The following is a 21,681-nucleotide window of genomic DNA, read 5'->3' as shown; positions in this document are numbered from 1 at the left end:
GTTGAGGTATGATCCTTCTCTTCCCACCTTGCTGAGAGTTTTTATCAACAAAGGGTGTTGGATTTTGTCAAATGCTTTTTCTGCATCAATTGATATGACTATGCGATTTTTATGTCTCAATTTGTTTATGTTATGTATCATGTTTATTGATTTGCAAATATTGTACCATCCTTGCACCCCCGGGATAAATCCTACTTGGTCCTGGTGTATGATCTTTCTGATGTACTGCTGGATCCAATTTGCTAGAATTTTGTTGAGGATTTTGGCATCTATGTTCATGAGGGATATTGGCCTGTAATTCTCCTTCATTGTATTATCTTTATCTGGTTTTGGTGTTAGGGTGATGCTGGCTTCATAGAAGGAGCTTGGAAGTGTTCCTTCCTCTTGAATTTTCTGGAATAGTCTGAGGAGGATAGGTTTTAGTTCTTCAATTTTGAATGATAACCTTGCTGGATAGAGTATTCTTGGATTCAGTCCCTTGGTTTGCATCACTTTGTAGATTTCCTTCCATTCTTGTCTGGCCTGATGTGTTTCTGTTGAGAAATCATTTGATAATCTAATGGGCGTTCCCTTGTATGTAACTTTCTATCTCGCTCTTGCAGCCTTTAAGATTCTCTCTTTGTCCTGAATATTTGCCATTGTAATTATGATGTGTCTTGGTGTGGGTCTTTTTGGGTTCATCCTGTTTGGGACTCTCTGAGCTTGTGTGACTTTTTTCTTTGCCACATCCAGGAAGTTTTCTGATATTATTTCTTCAAATAGTTCTTCTAACCTTTGTTCTTCTTCCTGTTGTTCTCGCACCCCTATTATTCATATGTTGTTTCGTTTCATGTTGTCCCATATCTCCCTTAGGCTCTCCTCCTGTCTTTTAATTTTTTTCTCCAATTGCAATTCAGTTTGGGTGTGTTTTGCTTCCCTGTCTTCTAGTTCACTAATTTGCTCCTCTGCTTCTCCTAGTCTACTGTTGAAACTTTCCATGGTGTTTTTTATTGCAGCTATATCACTCTTCATTTCTTCTTGATTCTTACATAAGTTGTTGGTTTTTTCATCCATTTCTTCTTGACTCTTGCATAAGGTGTTAATTTTTTCTTCCATCCAATTTATGAACTCTATGATCCTTATTCTGAATTCTTTTTCTGACATATTGCATGCCTCTGTTTCACTTAGCTGCTTTTCTGGCTTTTCCCCCTTTTCTTTCCTTTGGGGGTATCTTTGTTTACCCATTTTTGGTCTCACCGACTGATCTAGATGTCGAGCTGTGCAGGGGCTACTCCTTGGGTGGCAGTAGCTTCTCTGGCTGCAGTTGCTCCTTGGGCAGTTATGGTAACAGCTTCTTCTCAGTTGGCAGTGGTTCCTCTGGTGGGTGCTGTTCGCAGCAGTGGTGCCTCCTCTGGCTGGTGGGGGAGGCTGCTCATATAGCTGCTGTTCCTTGGATGGGGGTGGGCTGATTATGAGGTTGCTGCGGAGGTGGCTGCTCCCACAGCTGCTGCTCCTTGGACAGGGGCAGGCCACATGAAGCTGCTGCTCTTAGGCCTGTGGCAGGTTGTTTGCGGGTCTGCTGCTCCTTGGACAGGAGCAGGCTACTTGCGTGTCTGCTGTTCATGTGGTTGCCATGCCCTGAGCTAAAGCGTTGGGCCGGTCAGAGGGGAACCTGCTTCCGAACTCACAGGAGCCTGCGCCCTGGGCAGCTGGAGCCTTGTTGACCATGGGATCACAGCCTAGGTAGCGTGTCCCTGCAGGGGTGGCTGTAGAGTCCCAGGTGTTATCTAAGGGCACTCTGGTTGGAGTTGAGGTTCCGGTTACAGCAGCTCTCCCCTTCAAAAAGGCTAGGCCCCTTAGGACAAGCTGGCCTTCCGGTACTGTTTGCAGTGGTAGCAGAAGCTGCCTACTTAGGCGAGCCTGATTAGCCTGCCTCTGAAGGTCCTGTGGGATCTAACTGTGCCTCACTCACTCACTTACACACAGATACCCCACCTGACCACACGCTCCTCTTTTACTCCCTCACTCACTCATGCTCTTTCCCTCACTGCCGCATTCCTCCTGCTTCTGTAGTTAGGTCTGTGGTGTTGTTGACCCTTTCGTGGATGGAGTTTCCTCTCCAGGTGTCTGGTTATGTGGCTTGCTCTCAAGCCCTTTGGCCTGACCGGATAAAATTCACCTCAACAAGACACAACACCGAGGGAACTAAGCACAAACGTATTCATGATACCAATAACCCCAATATAAGTGACCACCTGAGAAAAGAGAGATAGGGCAGAGAAAAGAGAGCACAAATGCTATGGTGGAGAGTGAAAAAGATATGGGAGAAAAGACAAAGGAATAAGAGGATTGGGGCAGAATCTGTAGAGGCTGAGCTTGTATAGTGAAAATAAGATTAAGAATTGGATGAATATGAGGAGAACCTCAATTTAGTATTGAGGAAGTAGAAAGGGAATAAGTGGATGAGACGAAAGCGAATGAGAAGGAAAAATAATGAATTAAAAAAAAATGATTTAAAAAATGGTATAAAAAATTAAAAATAGCAAATAAAAAATAGTGATGAAAAATAATGTGAACAGAAATAAAAAAGCAACAAACCAAAACAGGAAAACAAAGAAGAAAAGAAGAAAAAGAAAGAAAGAGAAAAAGAAAAAGAAAAGAAAGAAAAAAGGGATAATAAGAGTAAAAGTGAAAAAAAGTGGGGTGTCTTCCTTTGGCTGGCTTATGATTCCATTTGTCTGTACTGTTCTGTTTGTCAGTTTCCGGTTTCTGGGGCTAAAGATTACTCTTCAGGCCCGTCCTATGTCCTCAGGGAGTATTCAGATTCCTTGTATTACTCAAGATGTGATCTGGGTGTGGCTATATTGGTTGCCTGGAGACTGGAGGGAGGGGCTATCTCTCAGGAGAAAATGGTGACCTGGGTTTAGGTGACTCAGCACTAGACCTGCCACCACCTCCCCTGGACCGCCAGCCTACTCTCCCCAGACTCCACAAGCCCATACCTTCTCCCGCACCTCAGCCACGGGTAAGTGTCTGTATCCGAGAGGTCCCACGAACCAGGTTCAGTGGGAGAAGGCACAGGCCCCAGCGTGAGGAGGGACCGCGTCCCCACGAGCTCCCCTCTTGCCAGCACTGCACGATCTGGCTAGCCCTTCAGAGCTGCCTCAGCTCAGATCCAAAATCCAGACTCCAAGGTCCAAAATCCCCTACCTCCTGCAGTCCCGTGGTTCCCCCCCCCCCCCCCCCCGCTTATTTTTTTTACAGACTGATGCTTTTCCTGTCCTCAGGGACACGGCCTGGTACCCTGTAGACTCCCCCCGCCCCTCTGGCCATAGAGGCTCGGCAGATTCTCCAGCCCAGAACCTTTTTTCCAGGGACTTCTGCCCTTCCCGGGTGCAAACTATCTCACCAGCTGCTTCTCCTTGTCAAATTCGGGCTGAATTCCACTCGTTTCAGCTGCTCCCTCCACCCGCTCCGGGACAAGGCTCAGGACATGTCCGTCTATTCTGCCATCTTTTTTACCATCCGAGAGCCAAATTTTTTAAACTTAAATTAAAAGGTAGGTACATTGTTATTAACTTAATTAGGGTACTCCTAAGCTGGCCTTTGCTAAAAACTCTAGGGGCCAAAGAGCCGCATGTGGCTCACAAGCTGCAGTTTGCCGACCATTGCTCTAGGCGATATCTGACCTTTCCATCTGCGGATTGCCAAACCAGCTGTGCTTAATTCACCAGTTCCAGGTGGATGTTGTTCAATTCATCTGTTCCTTCTTCAAAAGACATACTTTTTAAAGTGAAGAGGCCTTAGCTTAGAAAATACTGGCATGAAATATTCAAGGTGATGAAAAGCAAGGACCTATAACAAAGACTAGTCTACCCAGCAAGGCTAACATTTGACATTGAAGGAGAAATAATGAACTTCACAGACAAGAACCAGCTTATGAAGTTTATTACACCAAATCACTATTAAAAGGTATGTTCAAGGGACTTTAAAAAGAAGAACATAATTAAATAATAAAATGGAAGTGAATACATACCTATCAATAATAACTTCAAATAGATTAAATGCTCTGATAAAAAGACATAAATAAATGGATAAGAAAATATGACCCAGGCCCTAGCCAGTTTGGCTCAGTGGATAGAGCGTCAGCCTGTTGACTGGGTTTGATTCCAGTCAACGGCACATACCCTAGGTTGCAGGCTCCTCCCCTGTCAGGGGAAGCAACCAATGGATGTGTTTCTCTCACATCAATATTTCTCTGTTTTTCCCTCTCCCTTCAGTCTCTCTAAAAATCAATGGAAAAATATCCTGGAGTGAGGATTAAAAAAGAAAGAAAGAAAGAAAATATGACCCATATATACTGTCTACAAAAGACCCACCTTAGAACCAAAGAACCACATAGATTAAAAGTAGAGGGATGGAATTAACACCCAGCAATTTTTAAATATATATTTTTATTAATTTCAGAGAGGAAGGGAGAGGGAAGAGAGAGAGACAAACATAAATGATGAGAGGGAATCATTGATCAGCTGCCTCCCGCATGCCCTCCTGCTGGGGACCGAACCTGCAACCCGGGGAAGTGCCCCTGACCAGAATCGAACCCGGGATCCTTGAGTCCGCAGGCTGACGCTCCATACACTGAGCTAAACTGGCCAGGGCAACACCCAGCAATTTATGGCCTTTTTATACACCAATAATGAACTCACAGAAAGAGAAACAAACAACCAAAAACAATCCCATTTACAATTGCAACAAAAATATTAAGATACCTAGGAATAAACTTAACTAAGGATGTGAAAGATCTGTAATTGGAAAACTATAGGACATTGAAAAAAGAGATAGAGGAAGACATAAACATATAGAAGAATATACCATGTTCATGGATTGGTAGAATCAATATCATTAAAATGTCCATAATACCCAAAACAATCTATAGATTCAGTGCAATCCCCATTTAAAAAAACCAGTCTCATATTTCACAGACCTAGAACAAACTCTCCAAAAATTCATCTGGAATAAAAGAAGACCCAGAATAGCCGCAGTAATCTTGAGAAAAGAAGAACAAAATTGGAGGGATCATAATATCAGATTTCAAGCTATATTACAAAGCTACTCTTGTCAAAACTGCCTGGTACTGGCACAAGAACAGACATATAGACCAACGTAACAGAACAGAAAACCCAGAAATCACCCCAAGCCATTATGCTCAATTAATATTTGACAAAGGAGGCAAGAGCATACAATGGAGTCAAGAAAAATGGAGTCAAGACAGACTTTTCATTAAATGGTGTTGGGAAAATTGGACAGATGCATGCAAAAAAATATGAAACTAGACCACCAACTTACACCATACACAAAAACAAACTCAAGATGGGTAACTATAAAAATCTTAGAAGAATTCATAGGCAGTAAAATATTAAATATATGTCTTAACAATATCTTTATGGATACAGCTCCTAGGGCAATGGAAACTAAGGAGAAAATAAACAAATGGGACTACATCAAAATGAAAAGCTTCTGCACAGCAAAAGAAATCATCAACAAAACAACAAGAAAGCCCACTGCATGGGAGAACATATTTGCCAATGTTATCTCTGATAAGGGTTTAATCTCCAAAATTTACAGGGAACTCATATAACTTAACAAAAGGAAGATAAACGATCCAATAAAAAAAAGGGCAAAGGAGTTAAATAGACACTTTTTGAAAGTAGACATACAGGAGAACAAGACACATATGAAAACATGCTCAAAGTCACTAATTATCCAAGAGTTGCAAATCAAAACGACAATGAGATACCATCTCACACCTGTCAGAATGATTCCCATCAACAAATCAACAAATGACAAGTGCTAGCAAGGGTGTGGAGAAAAAGGAACCCTCATGCACTGCTGGTGGGAATGCAGATTGTTGCAGCCACTGTGGAGAACAGTATGGAGTTTCCTCAAAAGTTAAAAATGGAACTCCCATTTGACCCAATAAACCCACTTCTAGGAATATATCCCAAGAAACCAGAAATACAAGTCAGAAAGGATATATGTACCCCTATGTTCATAGCAGCATAATTCACCATAGCTAAGATTTGGAAACAGCCTAAATGCCCATCCACAGATTAGTGGATTAAAAAACAGTGGTACGTGTACACAATGGAATACTACACTGCTGTAAAAAAAAAAAAGGACTCTTATCATTTGCAACAGCATGGATGGAGCTGGAGAGCATTATGCTAAGCGAAATAAGCCCATCAGAGAAAGATAAATATCACATGATCTCACTCATTTGTGGAATATAATGAACAACATAAATCGATGAACAAAAATAGATCCAGAGACAGAGAAGCATCGAACTGATGGTCAAACTTCAGAGGGAAGGCAGGGGATGGGGCGGGGGCAGGAGGTAAGAGATCAACCAAAGGACTTGTATGCATGCATATAAGCATAACCAATGTACACAGACACCAGGGTGGTGAGGGCATGTGCTGGGGGCTGGGGGTGGCTGGGAGAGCTCAATGGGGGTAAAAGAAGGCATATGTAATGCTATATGTAATACTTTAAACAATAAAGAATATGTTTTTAAAAAAGCAAAGGGATGGAAAAAGATATTTTTGGCAAATGCAACATCAACAAAAAAAACTGGGGTAGTAATACTCATATCTGACAAAATAGACTTTAAAATAAAGGCCATCCTAAGAGAGAAGGATGTTATACCATAATAGAGGGATGAATCCAACAAGAGGATATAACCCTTGGAAACATTTATACCCTCAACATAGGAAAACCTAAATATATAAAGCAAATATTGATGGCCATAAAGGGAGAGATCAAAGGTAATACAGTCATAGTAGGGATCTTTAACATGCAATTGGCATCAATGGATAATCTTCCAGACAGAAAGTCAACAAGGAAACAGTAGTCATAAATGACACACTAGAACAGAGGGCTTTAATGGGGACTTCAGGGCATTTCAACCTCAAGCAGAAAAATATGTATTCTTTTCAAGTGCCCAGGGAACACTTTCCAGATACTCCACATGCTAGGACACATTGTTCTCTGCTCCTCAGCACCTGCTGGGATTATTGGCTGCTCTGCCTTTAGCTGGTAGTGGGCTCAAAGGTGCAAGAAGACTTCCTTCTGGTGGACCCTGCTGTGGCTTTCTGTTGACCGTCCTCTCCATGGTTCTAGCTTGGGCCTTCTCACAGCGTGGTGATTCATTCTATAGTAGTCAGACTTCTCACATGGCAGCTTCCAGATGGTATATTCCAAAAGGAACAAAACCAGAAACTGAAGATGTCTTAAGACTTCTGTAAAGGACACAGCATCAACCCCACCAGTCTTCCAAGACCAACTTTGAGCAGAAATACTGTCCAGAGGGGCTGGTTTACTGAAAGAATGTCTTCTGACTCCACCACACACATCTGGTGCTGAGCATCTCTTTCTCAACTTTTTGAGATACAAGGGAAGGGGAGGGGAGGGGAGGGGAGGAAAGAGAAGGGAAGGGAAGGGAAGGGAAGGGGAGGAAAGCGAAAGGAGGGGAAAGGAAGGGAAGGGAAGAAGGAGCCGGTTGACTTCTTAGAAACCAAGACCTCTGCACTATCAGAATTCATGTGTTCTCTATCACTTTGCCTCCAAAATTAAAGTAGGCTGGTGGTAGGGCTTCCTTTTCTTCATTTTTTTCAGGCTCATACTGGAGAAACAAAAATCCTTGTTTAGATTCACATGTACCATTTCCGGTACCTAATAAAGGTTCATGAGTAGTTGCTGGTTCAAGGCATTCCGTTTGCAGTTTAAAGTGTTTTCCCAGGGACAGTGGAGTCTTGTTCACAAAGCCCTGCTTTTTCCCATGGCTCGTGTCCGCAGGCTCATCTGTTCTGGCTAAAGGAATTGTACATGAGTTTCTTTTTCTTTATTTTTTGCCCCCTTACTTTGGATTTTCCTTTTTAGAGAAGGGAAGCTGTATTGTAAAATGGTAGTCCAGGTGAAAAAGCTGGTTAAGTCGGTGACTTTTGGAGACGATGAATAATCCTGTTCTTTTTGTTTTCTCTTGTTTCTTCTCCTTGCTGTCGCAGAAATCATGCTGACATTATAGGAGAGCAGGAAAAGAAGTGCTGGGAGCTGGAAGGAGGAGCGCAGACTCTGTCGTTGCAGGAGTGCCTGTGTGGAGCAGCTGGACACCAGAGAAGAATGGTCCTGGAGGTGCTGGGTAATGAGCCACGGAGCTCTGCCTCCACGCGGTCACCACATTATTGTAATATACTAGAAAATATAGACAAAGGCTATTTTTTTTTGGTCAGAAAATAAAGAGCAAACATGCTCAAAGTCACTAATCATCCAAGAGATGCAGATCAGCACAACAATGCGGTACCATTGTAATGCCCAGTGTTCAGAATCCCCAAAAAACCCCCAGGAAGGAGCCAAGACCCGCTGTAACTGCAAGAGAACCTTTATTCGTGCTAGCACGAGCTCTCATCTCCAGCGATCACCGGGGAGAAAGAGGACCTCTCTCGCCAGAACAAAGGCTTTAAAGGGGGTCTCAAGCAGTGGGCAGGGAGAGTGCTTATGACCCCCATGATTGGTCAGGGGTAGGGTGAGGGGTCCAGTTACACAAAGGCTTTAAAGGGGGTCTCAGGTAGTGGGCAGGGAGAGTGTTTATGACCCCCATGATTGGTCAGGGGTAGGGTGAGGGGTCCAGTTACACAGGGGCACACTGGGCAGCTTGCCTAAAGTGGACTGAGTCCATCTCTCTACATTCCTATTGGCAGGTACGTGCAACTGTTACATTCTTGCAGTCTACAGGGAGGGGCAGCACAGTAATTTGGCTCTATCATTCCCCCCTTTGTCATGAGACTTACAGACCCAATCATGGGTCAGTTGGCACCCCCATCTCTTCTTCCGTTGGTAGAGGCTTATACCGAGTGTGTAGCACCATCATCTGCACGACCCCTACTCGTTCCTTGATGAACTGAACTAATCTATTGATGATGTAGGGGCCGACGGTCAGCAGCAGGAGTAGGATTATAAGGGGCCCAACTAGGGCAGAGAGGAGGGTGGTTAACCAGGGGGACCAGTTGAATAGAGATTCATACCAGGACTGTGATCTCCCTCTTTCTAACCTGCGCTTCTGCAATCCTTCTCTCAGGAGGGCCATAGACTCTCTTACGACCCCGGAGTGGTCGACGTAGAAGCAACATTCCTCTCCCAAAGCCGCACAAAGGCCCCCTTGCTGCATGAACAATAAGTCTAATCCCCTCCTATTTTGTAGTACCACCTCCGATAGGGAAGTGAGTGACTCCTGTAGATGAGAGATTGATTTCTCGATTCTTTCTATATCTAAATCTATGGCCGCCCTCAGAATCCCATAATTCTTATCCTGGATGACGAGTGATGATATCCCAGTTCCTGCTCCTGCCAACCCGAGCCCCAAGAGCACAGCCATAGTCAGGGCGGTAATAGGCTCTCTCTTGCTTCTGGGATTGGCAGAGCCAAACTTGTTAAGTATCTCGTCCCCCGTATGATATATGAGTCTGGGGATCAACTGGACGAGTATGCAAAAGCCTTCCCTCGGGGAGTTGAGGACTCTTGTGTGGATGCAGGGGGCGAGGCCACTGGAACAGGCCCACCAGGTATTCTCAGGGGGAAGTAGATACACTGTCTTATTGGGAACAGTAAGGACCTCATTACAGAGATGTGACTGTTCTGGGGGCACGTGGCCTATACAAGTGCCCTGTCCTGTTACTGTCTGGAGGGTTAGCCTTGCAGCAGACTGCTGCCACCTACAGGAGCTGGAATTAATGGCTGTGGTGTATTTGCCGCTAAGAGCAATGCCTTCATAGTATGGTGGCTGGATATCTAGACAGAGCCAACAGGACTAAGTCAGGTCAGGCCTCGAAGCATTCAGAACATGGAATGCTCCGACAACCGTGTTCCACAAGGGGTCTGCATCAGGCGGAAGCCCGCGGGCCGGGGCAGGGGATACAGGCGATGTCCTGATAGGGACTGGGGATGTAGAGGGCTGTGAAGCTGGAGCCCGGGTGCTCTTGGGCACAGACACTCGGGGGGTGGTGGGCCAGAGGGCCAGTACTCGGTTGGGTCCCACCCCTGCACGGGTTTGCTGGGTAAGGGGCGTCGCCTGTACTCGGAGGGTAAACAGCATCCCCGGGTCTCCCATCCCATTGTAAAGTCTGATTCCCCAAGTTTTTCCAGCGTCCCATCCTGTTGCCTTTTTCCCCTGTTCCGTGAAGGACATTCGCACGGGGTTGCAGAGATACCTCCCAAATCCCACAGGGCAAGGCGGCGCCTCCGACCTTGTCACGGTTATCAGGTCGTCAGTTTTCGGGGGAGCCCACCAGATGTGCCCAGTCGAGACACACGACCAAGAGGCGCAGAAGTAGCTCCCCATTCCCCCGCATGAATCCTGGGTGTGTCCTCGTGAGTGCCTGGGGCAAACATAGAAATAGAATGTTCTGAGGTCCCTGGACCCCGAGAGGTTTGGCCCATCGAAATCCCCAGTAGGCTCTCCAGTTGTTATGTCAGGAAAGAAGATAAGAAGGTCTATATAGAGGTCCGGGAACCAAGTGTCTCTGGGGTGGATTTGAGAAGTCTGGTTAACTACTGTCCCCGAGCTGGTGTCTATGATCTGCCAGGTGATGTTGAAGGGGGTGTGGGGACTCCCGGTGGTGGGAGTGGCCGCGAGCAGGGTTACCAACATCAGGCAGGTTGAGAACGCCTCAGCTTGAGCTTGAGCGGGTTGCATTGGTCTCGACTAACGCTCCACTGGGCGATGAAGTCTTCACGGATCACCGAGGGGTCTGCTGGCCGAACGTGGGTGTGATGGACCCAGGTGGTGACGCCGTCCACTTTGAGAGCGGTGGGGGTCGTCAGCACCACGACGTAAGGACCCTTCCAACGTGGCTCAAGGGTCTCCCGGCGGTGTCTCTTGACGTAGACCCAGTCCCCCGGCTTATGCTGATGAGGAGTCGGGGCTGGGCCGTCTCGTAGATAGCGCGGAGGCGCGGCCAAATGTCCTCGTGCGCCTTCTGGAGCCCTCTCAAGGAAAGAAACAGTTCTTGACTTTCAAATTCTGCAAGAGAGTCAGCTTTAAGGTTGGGGATAATAGGGGGTGGCCGGCCGAACATGATCTCATAAGGGGTAAAACCCAGGGTGTAGGGGCAGTTCCTAAGCCGGTAAAGGGCATATGGAAGGAGAGCCACCCAGTCCCCGCCAGTCTCTATGGTCAGTTTGGTAAGGGTCTCTGTTAGAGTTCTATTCATCTTCTCTACCTGCCCTGAGCTTTGGGGCCTATAAGCACAATGCAATTTCCAATTTGCCCCAATGGCCTTGGCCACTGCCTGCGTTACCTGCGAGATAAAGGCTGGTCCATTGTCCGACCCTATCTCAGCGGGAAAACTGTACCTGGGCAAGATGTCTTCCAGCAGCTTCTTGGCCACCGTCTGAGCTGTTTCATGCTTAGTTGGGTATGCTTCTACCCATCCGGAGAAGGTATCTACAAATACTAATAAATATTTATAGCCATACTTTCCTGGTTTAACCTCAGTGAAGTCGACCTCCCATTGTGCTCCAGGCTTGGTTCCTCTGAGCCGGGCTCCTTTTTCACTCGGCCCGGTTCTTGCATTTGTGAGTTGACAGGTCTTTCAGGCAGATACGACCTGTTCTATTTTGATGTCCTGTTGGTGGATCTTAATTCTGGCGTGTCGGATTAAGTCCTTTAATTTGCGTGCCCCCAGGTGAGTGGACCGGTGCATGTGCTTTATCATGGAGACTCCAAGCTGGTCTGGCAGTATGAGCTCCCCTTGCAGTGTATACCACCACCCCTTCTCCTCCTGTGCTTGGGGAAGCTTCCTAATGCACTGTAACTCCTCCAGGGAATATCCTGGCTGAACTGGCAGAACTGGGTCCCCTGGGTCTGGGAGCTGTAGGGCCATGGTGGGGATCGGAGAAAGGGCTACTGCCTTGGCCGCCTGGTCAGCCCTGCGGTTTCCTCTTGCCACTGGGTCGTCAGCCTTCTGGTGCCCTTGACAGTGTATGATGGCCAACTTGGCAGGGAGCCATAAGGCCGAGAGCAAGTCAAGTATCTCCTGTTTATTTTTTAGAGTCTGCCCCTCTGCTGTCAGTAACCCTCTCTCTTGGTAGATTGCCCCATGAACATGAGCGGTGGCGAACGCATAACGGCTGTCTGTGTAGATGTTGAGCCGCCTGCCAACTCCCAGTGTCAGGGCCTTGGTGAGGGCCACAAGCTCTGCTCTCTGGGCTGACGTCCCGGAGGGCAGGGCCTCTGCCCATACAGTATCCGTTTCAGTGACTACAGCTGCACCCGCATACCTGCTTCCATCCCGTACGAAACTGCTTCCGTCCGTGAACCAGGTGACGTCTGCATCTGGAAGGGGCTGGTCGGTCAGGTCCTTCCGGATCCCATGCACTTGTTCCAGGATTCCTGCACAGTCATGTAGGGGAGCATCTAGGTCGGGGTCGGGCAGCAAGGTGGCAGGATTGAGAGCCGCACTGGGAAGAAACCGTACTCTGGGAGGGTTGAGAAGGAGACTCTGGTAGTGTGTTATACGTGCGTTGCTCATCCATCTGTCAGGAGGCTGCCTCAGGACTCCCTCAATGGCATGTGGGGTGGTGATCCAGACTTCCTGCCCCAGAGTCAGCTTGTCAGCGTCTTTGACTAAAAGCGCCGTTGCCGCAATAATCCTTAGGCACGGTGGCCATCCGGCAGCTACAGGGTCTAACTTTTTGGACAAATAAGCCACCAGGCGGCTCCAGGGGCCTAGGGTTTGAGTCAGGACCCCTTTCGCTATTCCTTTGTGTTCATCTACGAAGAGGTGGAATGGCTTCGTGATATCTGGCAGGCCCAGGGCCGGAGCACTTAGGAGGGCTTTCTTTAACTGCTCAAAGGCTGTCTTCTCTCTCTCAGTCCATTCAAATGCCTTTCCCTCCTTGGTTGCCTCATATAGGGGCCTGGCTATCTCCGCGAAACCCAGTATCCAGAGGTGGCAGTAGCCAGCCGACCCTAGGAATTCCCTCACTTCCCTTCGGGAGGTGGGGGTTGGGATTTTCAAAACAGTCTCTTTTCTGGCATCTGACAGCCGCCGCTGTCCACCCTCCAGGATGTATCCCAGGTAACTCACCCTTTCTCTGCATATCTGGGCCTTCTTCGCAGAAGCCCGGTACCCAAGGGCCCCCAAGGAGGCCAGCAGGTCCATTGTCCCCTGCTTGCAGTCTTCAGCCGTGTCTGCTGCAATCCGGATATCGTCCACATACTGAAGGAGAGTGAGGAAGGGGTGTGTTCTCCGGTACTCACCCAGGTCCTCGTTTAGGGCCTCGTCGAAGATGGTGGGCGAGTTCTTGAATCCCTGAGGCAACCGGGTCCACGTCAGTTGCCCACTGTAGCCCTCTTCCGGGTCATGCCACTCAAAGGCGAACAGGGGTTGACTGCGGGGTGCCAGCGGCAAACTGAAAAAGGCATCCTTCAAATCTAACACAGTATACCAGACACGGGAGGGCGCCAGAGAGCTTAAGAGAGTGTATGGGTTGGGGACTGTTGGGTGTATGTCCATAACTCTTTTATTTACTTCCCGGAGGTCCTGTACCGGCCGGTAGTCATTCGCGTGAGGCTTCTTGACTGGCAGGAGGGGGGTGTTCCAGGCAGACTGGCAGGGGACCAGCACTCCTAGGCCCCTCAGTCTCCGAACGTGTGGCTGAATTCCCTTCCGGGCCTCCTGGGGCATGGGGTACTGTTTGATTCTTACCGGGCCTTGCCCTGGTTTTAATTCTACCAGGACTGGGGCCCTGTGGGTGGCGAGCCCCACTCCCCCTGTCTCCGCCCAAGCCATGGGGAACTCCTGCAGCCATTCGTCCATGCTGTCCTCTACTGGAGAGGCTTTTTGGTGAAGCCGGTACTCATCCTCCAGCCTCACGGTCAGGACCTGAATAGGGTGGCCCTTGCCATCAGTAACCTGAGGCCCCCCTTGTCTGAAAGTTATCTGGGCTCCGATCTTAGTGAGTAGGTCTCGTCCTAACAGGGGGTAGGGGCATTCCGGAATTACCATAAAAGAGTGGGATACCTGTCCCATCCCTAAATCCACCGTTCTTCGGGTAGTCCATGAATACTGGCTCATACCAGTTGCCCCTTGCACCCAAGACTTCTTATTTGCTAATTTTCCTTGAGGCGTACGGAGGACTGAGTGTTGTGCTCTGGTGTCGACAAGGAAGTCAATGGGGGTCCCCTCCACTCTAAGGGTTACCCTGGGTTCGGGGAGGGGGTCCGAACCCCGACTCCCCTAATCACTCAGTTCATCCAGCTCCAGAACCTTTACTCGATCCGCTCCACCACCCTTTTTGCTGGTCCTCTTCGGGCACTCTTGTTTCCAGTGCCCTATCTCCCTACAGTAAGCACACTGATCTTTCTGCAGCTTCCGCCTCCCGCCCCGGGTGGTCCCCTTACCGTCTTCCTGGCTGCCGGCGAGTCGGCGGAGACGGCGGTTCCATTCCTCGGGAGAGTCCGCGGTGGTGGCGAGCAGGATCTTAGCTAGGTCTCGGGTTTGTTTGCTGCTAGCAGCCGCCGCAGCGCGAGCCTGCCTTTCTTCCGGGGGCTCTCTGTTATTGTACACCTTCTCGGCTACTTCCAGCAGGTCCTTTAAACTCTTCTCCCCTAACCTATCTACCTTCTGCAGTTTCCTTCTAATATCTGTGGCTGATTGGTTTACAAAGGCCATGACCACAGCCGCCCTGTTATTGGGAGCTTCTGGATCCATGGGGGTGTAGGTACGGAATGCCTCCATGATCCGCTCCAGAAAGGCAGCCGGGGACTCATCCCTTTCCTGTTGAACATTCCCTACCTTGGCCAGATTAGTCGGCTTCCTAGCAGCCATGCGGAGACCCCCCATTAGAGTCTGGCGGTAGACCCGGAGCCTCTCCTTACCTTCTGCCGTGTTGAAATCCCATTCAGGCCTAGTCAGGGGAAAGGAAGCATCTATTAGGGCTGCGTTGGTGGTGGGATTTCCATCCACGCCCGGAACTAATTTCCAGGCTTCGTTGAGGATCCTCTCCCTCTCCTCTGTGGTGAATAGGACCTGCAAGAGCTGCTGACAGTCGTCCCATGTCGGCTGATGGGTGAAAAGGACAGAGTCTAACAAGTCAGTAAGTCCTGCCGGCTTCTCAGAGAACTTAGGATTCTGAGCCTTCCAGTTGTACAGGTCACTAGTGGCGAAGGGCCAATAGTGAAAGGGCTGATTTCCCTCCGCATCTGGGGGCCCTGCCACTCGTAAAGGCAGAGTCTTTACTGTGGAGTCGGCGGCCGGGATAAGCAATTCCCTCTGAGCCCTTTGTCTAGTGAGGGGCGGGCTCCCCGCAGGAACCGGAACCCCTCCCCTCTCTGCTGCCGGAGCTCCTCCCCTCTCGGCTCTCAGAGCCCCTTCTGCCTCTCGTGGCTGTGGAGGACTGCCCCTTTGTGAGTTCCTAGGGGGCTGGTATGGTGGAGGAAAGATTAATTCCTCTTCAGTTCCCCCCTGCAAGACGGGGTAGAGGGGTGCTGAAGGCAGGGTGAGGTCCTTCTTCTCCTTTACCTTCTCCGTTTCCTGTAAGGCAAGTATGGGTTTTGGCTCTGGGGGGCGTGGGGGCAGAAAGGGCTTAAGCCAGGAGGGCGGATCTTCCACGAGGTCCTGCCAAGTAATAATATAAGGAAGTTGATTAGGATGTCCCTTCTTGGGCTGAGAGACGATGTCCCTCACCCGGTGGATGGTGGGGAGGTCGAAGGTCCCCTCCGGCGGCCACCCAACACTAAAAGTCGGCCACTCCCTAGAACAAAAAGTTTGCCACCGGTCCTTCCGGACCTCCACACTGAGGTTGCTAGCTCTTCCCTTAACCTCCTTGAAATGATCAATCATAATGCTTAAAGGAGTGGTTTGAGTCTGTCCCATAGCGTCCGTCAAGAGAGTCCACAAAACAAAACAAAAACAAATCAACACACACAAACAGAGGATCCTTAAGAAAAGCCTTCCAATGCGAGTCCGTTGGAGCAGAACCAAAAGCGTGGACGACGGCCTCACGCCGACCGGTGGGAGCGACCCACCTCGTCCCAGAAACTGGAGGGGGATACACATCCCTCCTGAAGGAAATACACGTCCCTCCTGAAGGAGGATCGAGACGTCTCCCGATGCCTCCTGCCCATGGTCCTCCAGCGCGTCTGCCTAGACGGCTTCAGGCACTGCCAGAAATTCAGATTTGAGCTCACACAAGAGACAAAAGACAAAACAGACACCTACCGTGGCCAGTCAGGTTCTCCGGGTTTGGGGGTCTTGGGGATCCCGGGCGAGCCCCCAAATGTAATGCCCAGTGTTCAGAATCCCCAAAACCCCCCCAGGAAGGAGCCAAGACCCGCTGTAACTGCAAGAGAACCTTTATTCGTGCTAGCACGAGCTCTCATCTCCAGCGATCACCGGGGAAAAAGAGGACCTCTCTCGCCAGAACAAAGGCTTTAAAGGGGGTCTCAAGCAGTGGGCAGGGAGAGTGTTTATGACCCCCATGATTGGTCAGGGGTAGGGTGAGGGGTCCAGTTACACAGGGGCACACTGGGCAGCTTGCCTAAAGTGGACTGAGTCCATCTCTCTACATTCCTATTGGCAGGTACATGCAACTGTTACATTCTTGCAGTCTACAGGGAGGGGCAGCACGGTAATTTGGCTCTATCACCATCTCACACCTGTCAGAATGGCTATCATTAGCAAATCAACAAATGACAAGTGCTGGTGAGGATGTGGAGAAAAATTAACCCTCGTGCACTGCTGGTGGGAATGCAGACTGATGCAGCCACTGTGGAGAACAGTATGGAGTTTCCTCAAAATTTAAAAATAGGACTCCCATTTGACCCAGTAAACCCACTTCTAGGACTATATCCCAAGAAACTAGAAATACCAATCAGCAAGTATATATGCACCGCTATGTTCATAGCAGCACAATTTACACTAGCTAAGATTTGGAAACAGCCTAAGTGCCCATCAACAGATGAGTGGATTAAAAAATAGTAGTACATCTACACAATGGAATACTTCGCTGCTATAAAAAAGAAGGAATTCTTATCATTTGCAACAGCATGGAATACCTGGAGAGCATTATGCTAAGGGAAATAAGCCAGTAAGAGAAAGATAAATATCACATGATCTCACTCTTTTGTGGAATATAATGAACAACATAAACTGATGAACAAAAATAGGTCCAGAGGCATAGAAGCATCAAACAGACAGTCAAACCTGAGAGAGAAGGCTGGGGCGTAGTGGTGGGAGTAGGTTTGGTTAGAGATCAACCAAAGGACTTGTATGCATGCATATTAGCAAAAGCAATGAATGCAGACACTGGGCGATGGCGGCTTGTCCTGGGGAGTGTAAGTGGAGGAGTGGGTGAATTGTAAAAAAGGAGGCATAAGTAATACTTTATGCAATAATAAAAAAAAGAAGCCACAAAATATGACAAAATTTTGGCCAAAAAATGAAGGAGAACAAAGAAAAATGCCAGGAGCAAATTGCCAAGAGACGTGGGTCACCTTCTCTGAGAGCTTCTACTCTTAAGGCTGAGTCTGGTCAGAAAAGAGATTTTCCAAGAATAAGAAATTCCAGTAAGTAACATATATCAATAAAAATATATTCTTGTTGAATCTTTATGGTGCTACTTGAAGTACTGTGTTAACCACTATTGCCAGGGCCAGCCTGATGGTTGAACCGGGCTGAGGTAGGGAGGTGGGAATTGAGAAAAGAAAGAAAGACAGGAGACCAGGGTCGGGAGGACTGCAGGTCATTGACCGACTGCAGCAACTTTATTAACTGCATAATGCCTTTTATACACAAATACTGAATGGGAGGTCAACAATTAAGAGGAATGTACTCTCTGTTCCTCTTAATCTCTAAGATAAAGCAGGAAGCCAAATTCTCGGTAAATATTTACAGACTTCTGATAAGCTATGAAAGAGTGCTCTCATTCTCATTCTGCTGACAATAGGAAAGTGCCATCAAAACAAGTCAGGGAACACTGTGGGTAGGGGACTGATTCTTATCAGTCCCTTCGGGTGCAAGGACTCTGTCAGCTTACACCCAGTCTCCAACACACTATAGAGTATATCTTAGTCTAAGAAAAATAATGACTTTTTCTCTAATTTCAAGGTTAATCATGCTATCATTGGCCAATACTGTACTTGGAAGAGAAATCTCTTCTGAGGGCGAATCTTCAGCAGAAACAGGAAGAAGAACCTCCATGATGGAAACAAAATAACTCTCTGCACATTGCTTTTGTTTTTGAAAACTTTATATTTAAGTGTAAAAAACACACAAAAGAAGGTTACAAATCATCTTGTGATTCTTCGTAAAGTGAATCCATCCATGCCAACAACACCTGGACAAAGAGGATGAGCCTCAAGCAGCTCCTGTCCCATGCTCCTCTGCCCACACCAGGGTCACTCACTTGACTATACCATACATGAGTTTGGACAATTTTTAAATTTCATACAAATATGATTATACAGAATGTTTGTTTCTTTCACTAGATGTTATGAAAGATGTTTGTGATTTCCCCCTCACCCTATTTGTTTTGCATGGAGGGGAGGGGGAACCACTTGGGAAGAAACTCCGTAGCACAAGTTCTCATCCTGATCATCAGCTTCCTAATCCAATTCTGATGGCAAGAGCCCCTGGGCTGGGTGTTTATTACTGGACATGAGGACAGACTCAGCCTAGGAGACTGGGAACAAAAGAGTAGCTGAGAAGGTAAAAAATTATGGGAATGTTGAAAACAGACATACAAGCCAGTTTGAAAAAGTTTTCACTGGCCGAATCTGGGACTATTAATTATTTTAATCAATTATTAACCAGTGAAGACGTAGGAATCCATACAAATAATAAATTGGTAAACAAAGAGAATGATGTGGGAAAGCAGGAATTCCTGCCAACAGCATGGGGGCACTAGCTGTGCTGTGGGGCGGCTTGTGTCAACTTGTCTTGCACCTGTCATGAGACTGGGCCAGGCAGCGATGTTAATTCCTGGGGAACATCTGAGGAGGAGCATGATATTTGCAGTCTTAAATTGTTGCCCCACAAACCAGGTGATGCAAATGAACCACACCAACAACAGCAGTTCATCCTCCCCTATCTCCAGGTATGATGCTTTGAGGAGCACACATCACCTGTAGTTGCCTATGAGGAATGTATAACTTGAATCTAATAATGAGAAAACATCAAACCCAAGAGAATGACATTCTATTAAAAAGAGAGAGAGAACGCAGTATTGTTCAAATAGCATGTCAATGTTATAAAAGACAAAGAAGGGCTGTAGATGTATTCCAGATCAAAGAAACTAAAAAGACATGCCAGCTAAATGACCCCTGTACTCAAGGGGGAAATTGCTCATGTTGTAGTGCAGACCATAGATTAAATCAATGTTAAATGTACTCAAATTTTGTAGTAAAGTATTTAGGTAAATGAACATGATGTATTTTGAAACTTACTCTCAAATGGGAGAGAGAAGAAGCAAATGACAAAGCAAATGGGGTGAAACATTAACAATAACTCAATCTGGATAAAATGTATATGGGTATTTTTGGTACTATTTTTATTTTCCAGCATTTATTAAGTTGAAAATTGTTTCAAGGGAGAGAAAGCACTGGAGACGCCTGAGAAATCAACGGCTGTGAGTTTGAACCAGGCTAGGCCAGCTCTTTAAAATATTAGAAACTTTCCCCTAAAAACCACTTATATGTGGAATCTAATGAACAAAATAAACTAACAACCAAAACGCAGATAGACTCATGGATACAGAGAACAGATTGATAGCTGTCAGAGGGGAGGGATTTGTGGGCTGGGTGAGAAGATTAAAGGATTAAAGGGGACAGGGAGAAAGACTCATGGACACAGACAAGTGTAGTGATTGCCAGAGGGTAGGGCAATAGGGGAGATAGAAGAGGGGTAAAGGGGGGATAAGTGGTGATGGAAGGAGACTTGACTTGGGATGGTGAACACACAATATAATATACAGATGATGTAGTATAGAATTGTATACCTGAACCCTAACTGATTTGGCTCAGTGGATAGAGCATTGGCCTGAGACTGAAAGGTCCCAGGTTCAATTCCAGTCAAGGGTATGTACCTTGGTTGAGGGCACATACCCAGTAGGAGGTGTGCAGGAGGCAGCTGTTAAAAATAAAAATCTCTCTCATCGATATTTCTAACTCTCTATCCCTCTCTCTTTCTCTCTGTAAAAAATCAATAAAATTATATATATATTTTAAAAAAAGAATTGTATACCTGAAACCTACATGATTTTATTAACTAACTAGTGGTCTGGTGCATGAAATTTGTGCACATTAAAAGGAATTAGAGAAAATATTTTAATATTGCTATTTTCCCTTTCTCTATAATAGAAGTGTCAGAGATTAAAGAAAATTAGTAAAATGTATATGAAAATCTTCCTCCTGTCAGAGTCTGGGGTGTGCTGCAGGACCCAGAGTCAAGTCCCCGCCCACCCGTGCGTGCCACGAAATCATGCGAGACCCAGACCCAGCCGGCCCTACCCCTATTGGGCGAGATCCAGACCTGGCCAGCCCCACCCTTGTCAAGCCCCACCAGGCAGGGGGCACAGCCTCAGGTCCCCTGGCCCCGTGCAGGGCACGCGTCACAGCCTGAGGTCCCCCATCAAGCCCTGCTGGGCGGGAGGTGCAGCCTGAGGTCCCCTGGCATGGGCCGGGTGGGGCTCACCTTGAGGTCCCCCATCGAGCCCCACCAGGCAGGGGGCATGGCCTGTGGTCCCCAACATGGCACTGGGGCGGGGGACACAGCCTAAGGTCCCCTGCCCCGGCCTGGTGCCATGCAGCCTCAGGTCCCTGCTTATTGCTCCTTAAGGCTCATTATGGGAACCCCGTCTCCACTGTGGGCGCCGCCATCTTATGTTACAGAAACCCCACCTCTGCTGTGAGGGCCGCCATCTTGTGATGGTATAATGGTCAATTTGCATATTTCCTCTTTATTAGCTTACCTCTCCCCCCAAATCATAAAAGGAACCTCTAATTCTTCATAGCTTACCAGTTCCCTAGAGATTGGATATGGAGAGACAGAAGCCAATCTTGCCTTACTTGATCAGCACATTCCCACCACACCACACTCTGGACTAACTCTGCATAGCAGGGGACCACCAGCATTTTGTGGAAGGTAAATGCTGCTCAGGTCGCAGATCTGACCAGCTATGTGATGCCTGCCACCAGGCTGGTGTTTCCAATTTGTCCTAATGACGAATCCAGGAAATTATGAACTCACAGTGAAGCAGGACAGCAAATTCCTTGACAAGTGGAATAAGGGAAACTGAAACAAAACAATTAGACAAGGCCAGACAATGTGAGCAATTTGCATCCAGCTAATAAAACATGAGGTTTGCCAAAACCGGTTTGGCTCAGTGAATAGAGCGTCGGCCTGTGGACTCAAGGGTCCCAGGTTCAATTCCGGTCAAGGGCATGTACCTTGGTTGCAGGCACATTCCCAGTAGGGGGTGTGCAAGAGGCAGCTGATCGATGTTTCTCTCTCATCAATGTTTCTAACTCTCTATCCCTCTCTCTTCCTCTCTGTAAAAAATCAATAAAATATATTTAAAAAAAAACCAAAAACAAACAAAAAAAACCCATGAGGTTTATTTCCAATAACATTCTTTAAAAACAAAACT

At 47.4% G+C, this 21,681-nt stretch overlaps 1 protein-coding gene and 1 long non-coding RNA gene across 2 annotated transcripts in view; one reads left to right on the top strand and one right to left on the bottom strand.

The window, feature by feature from the left end:
* The window catches only part of LOC129150464 (uncharacterized), a 34,352-nt gene extending 25,165 nt beyond the window's left edge, over positions 1-9,187 (top strand). Inside the window, exons 3-4 of the long non-coding RNA XR_008557221.1 lie at positions 8,043-8,176; positions 9,113-9,187. This is a non-coding gene — a long non-coding RNA (uncharacterized LOC129150464). The remainder of the gene's footprint in view (positions 1-8,042; positions 8,177-9,112) is intronic.
* Positions 9,188-10,680: 1,493 nt separating this feature from the next.
* Positions 10,681-15,911, bottom strand: LOC129150529 (uncharacterized). Its single transcript, XM_054722304.1, is given in 3 exon segments — positions 10,681-10,964; positions 10,967-11,849; positions 11,940-15,911. Coding segments are annotated over 3 exon segments (5,139 nt in total).
* Positions 15,912-21,681: the final 5,770 nt, after the last annotated feature.

This window comes from Eptesicus fuscus, chromosome 10, assembly GCF_027574615.1.
Source record: "Eptesicus fuscus isolate TK198812 chromosome 10, DD_ASM_mEF_20220401, whole genome shotgun sequence".
Classification (NCBI taxonomy): domain Eukaryota; kingdom Metazoa; phylum Chordata; class Mammalia; order Chiroptera; family Vespertilionidae; genus Eptesicus; species Eptesicus fuscus.
This window is presented reverse-complemented; position numbering and strand designations above follow the sequence as displayed.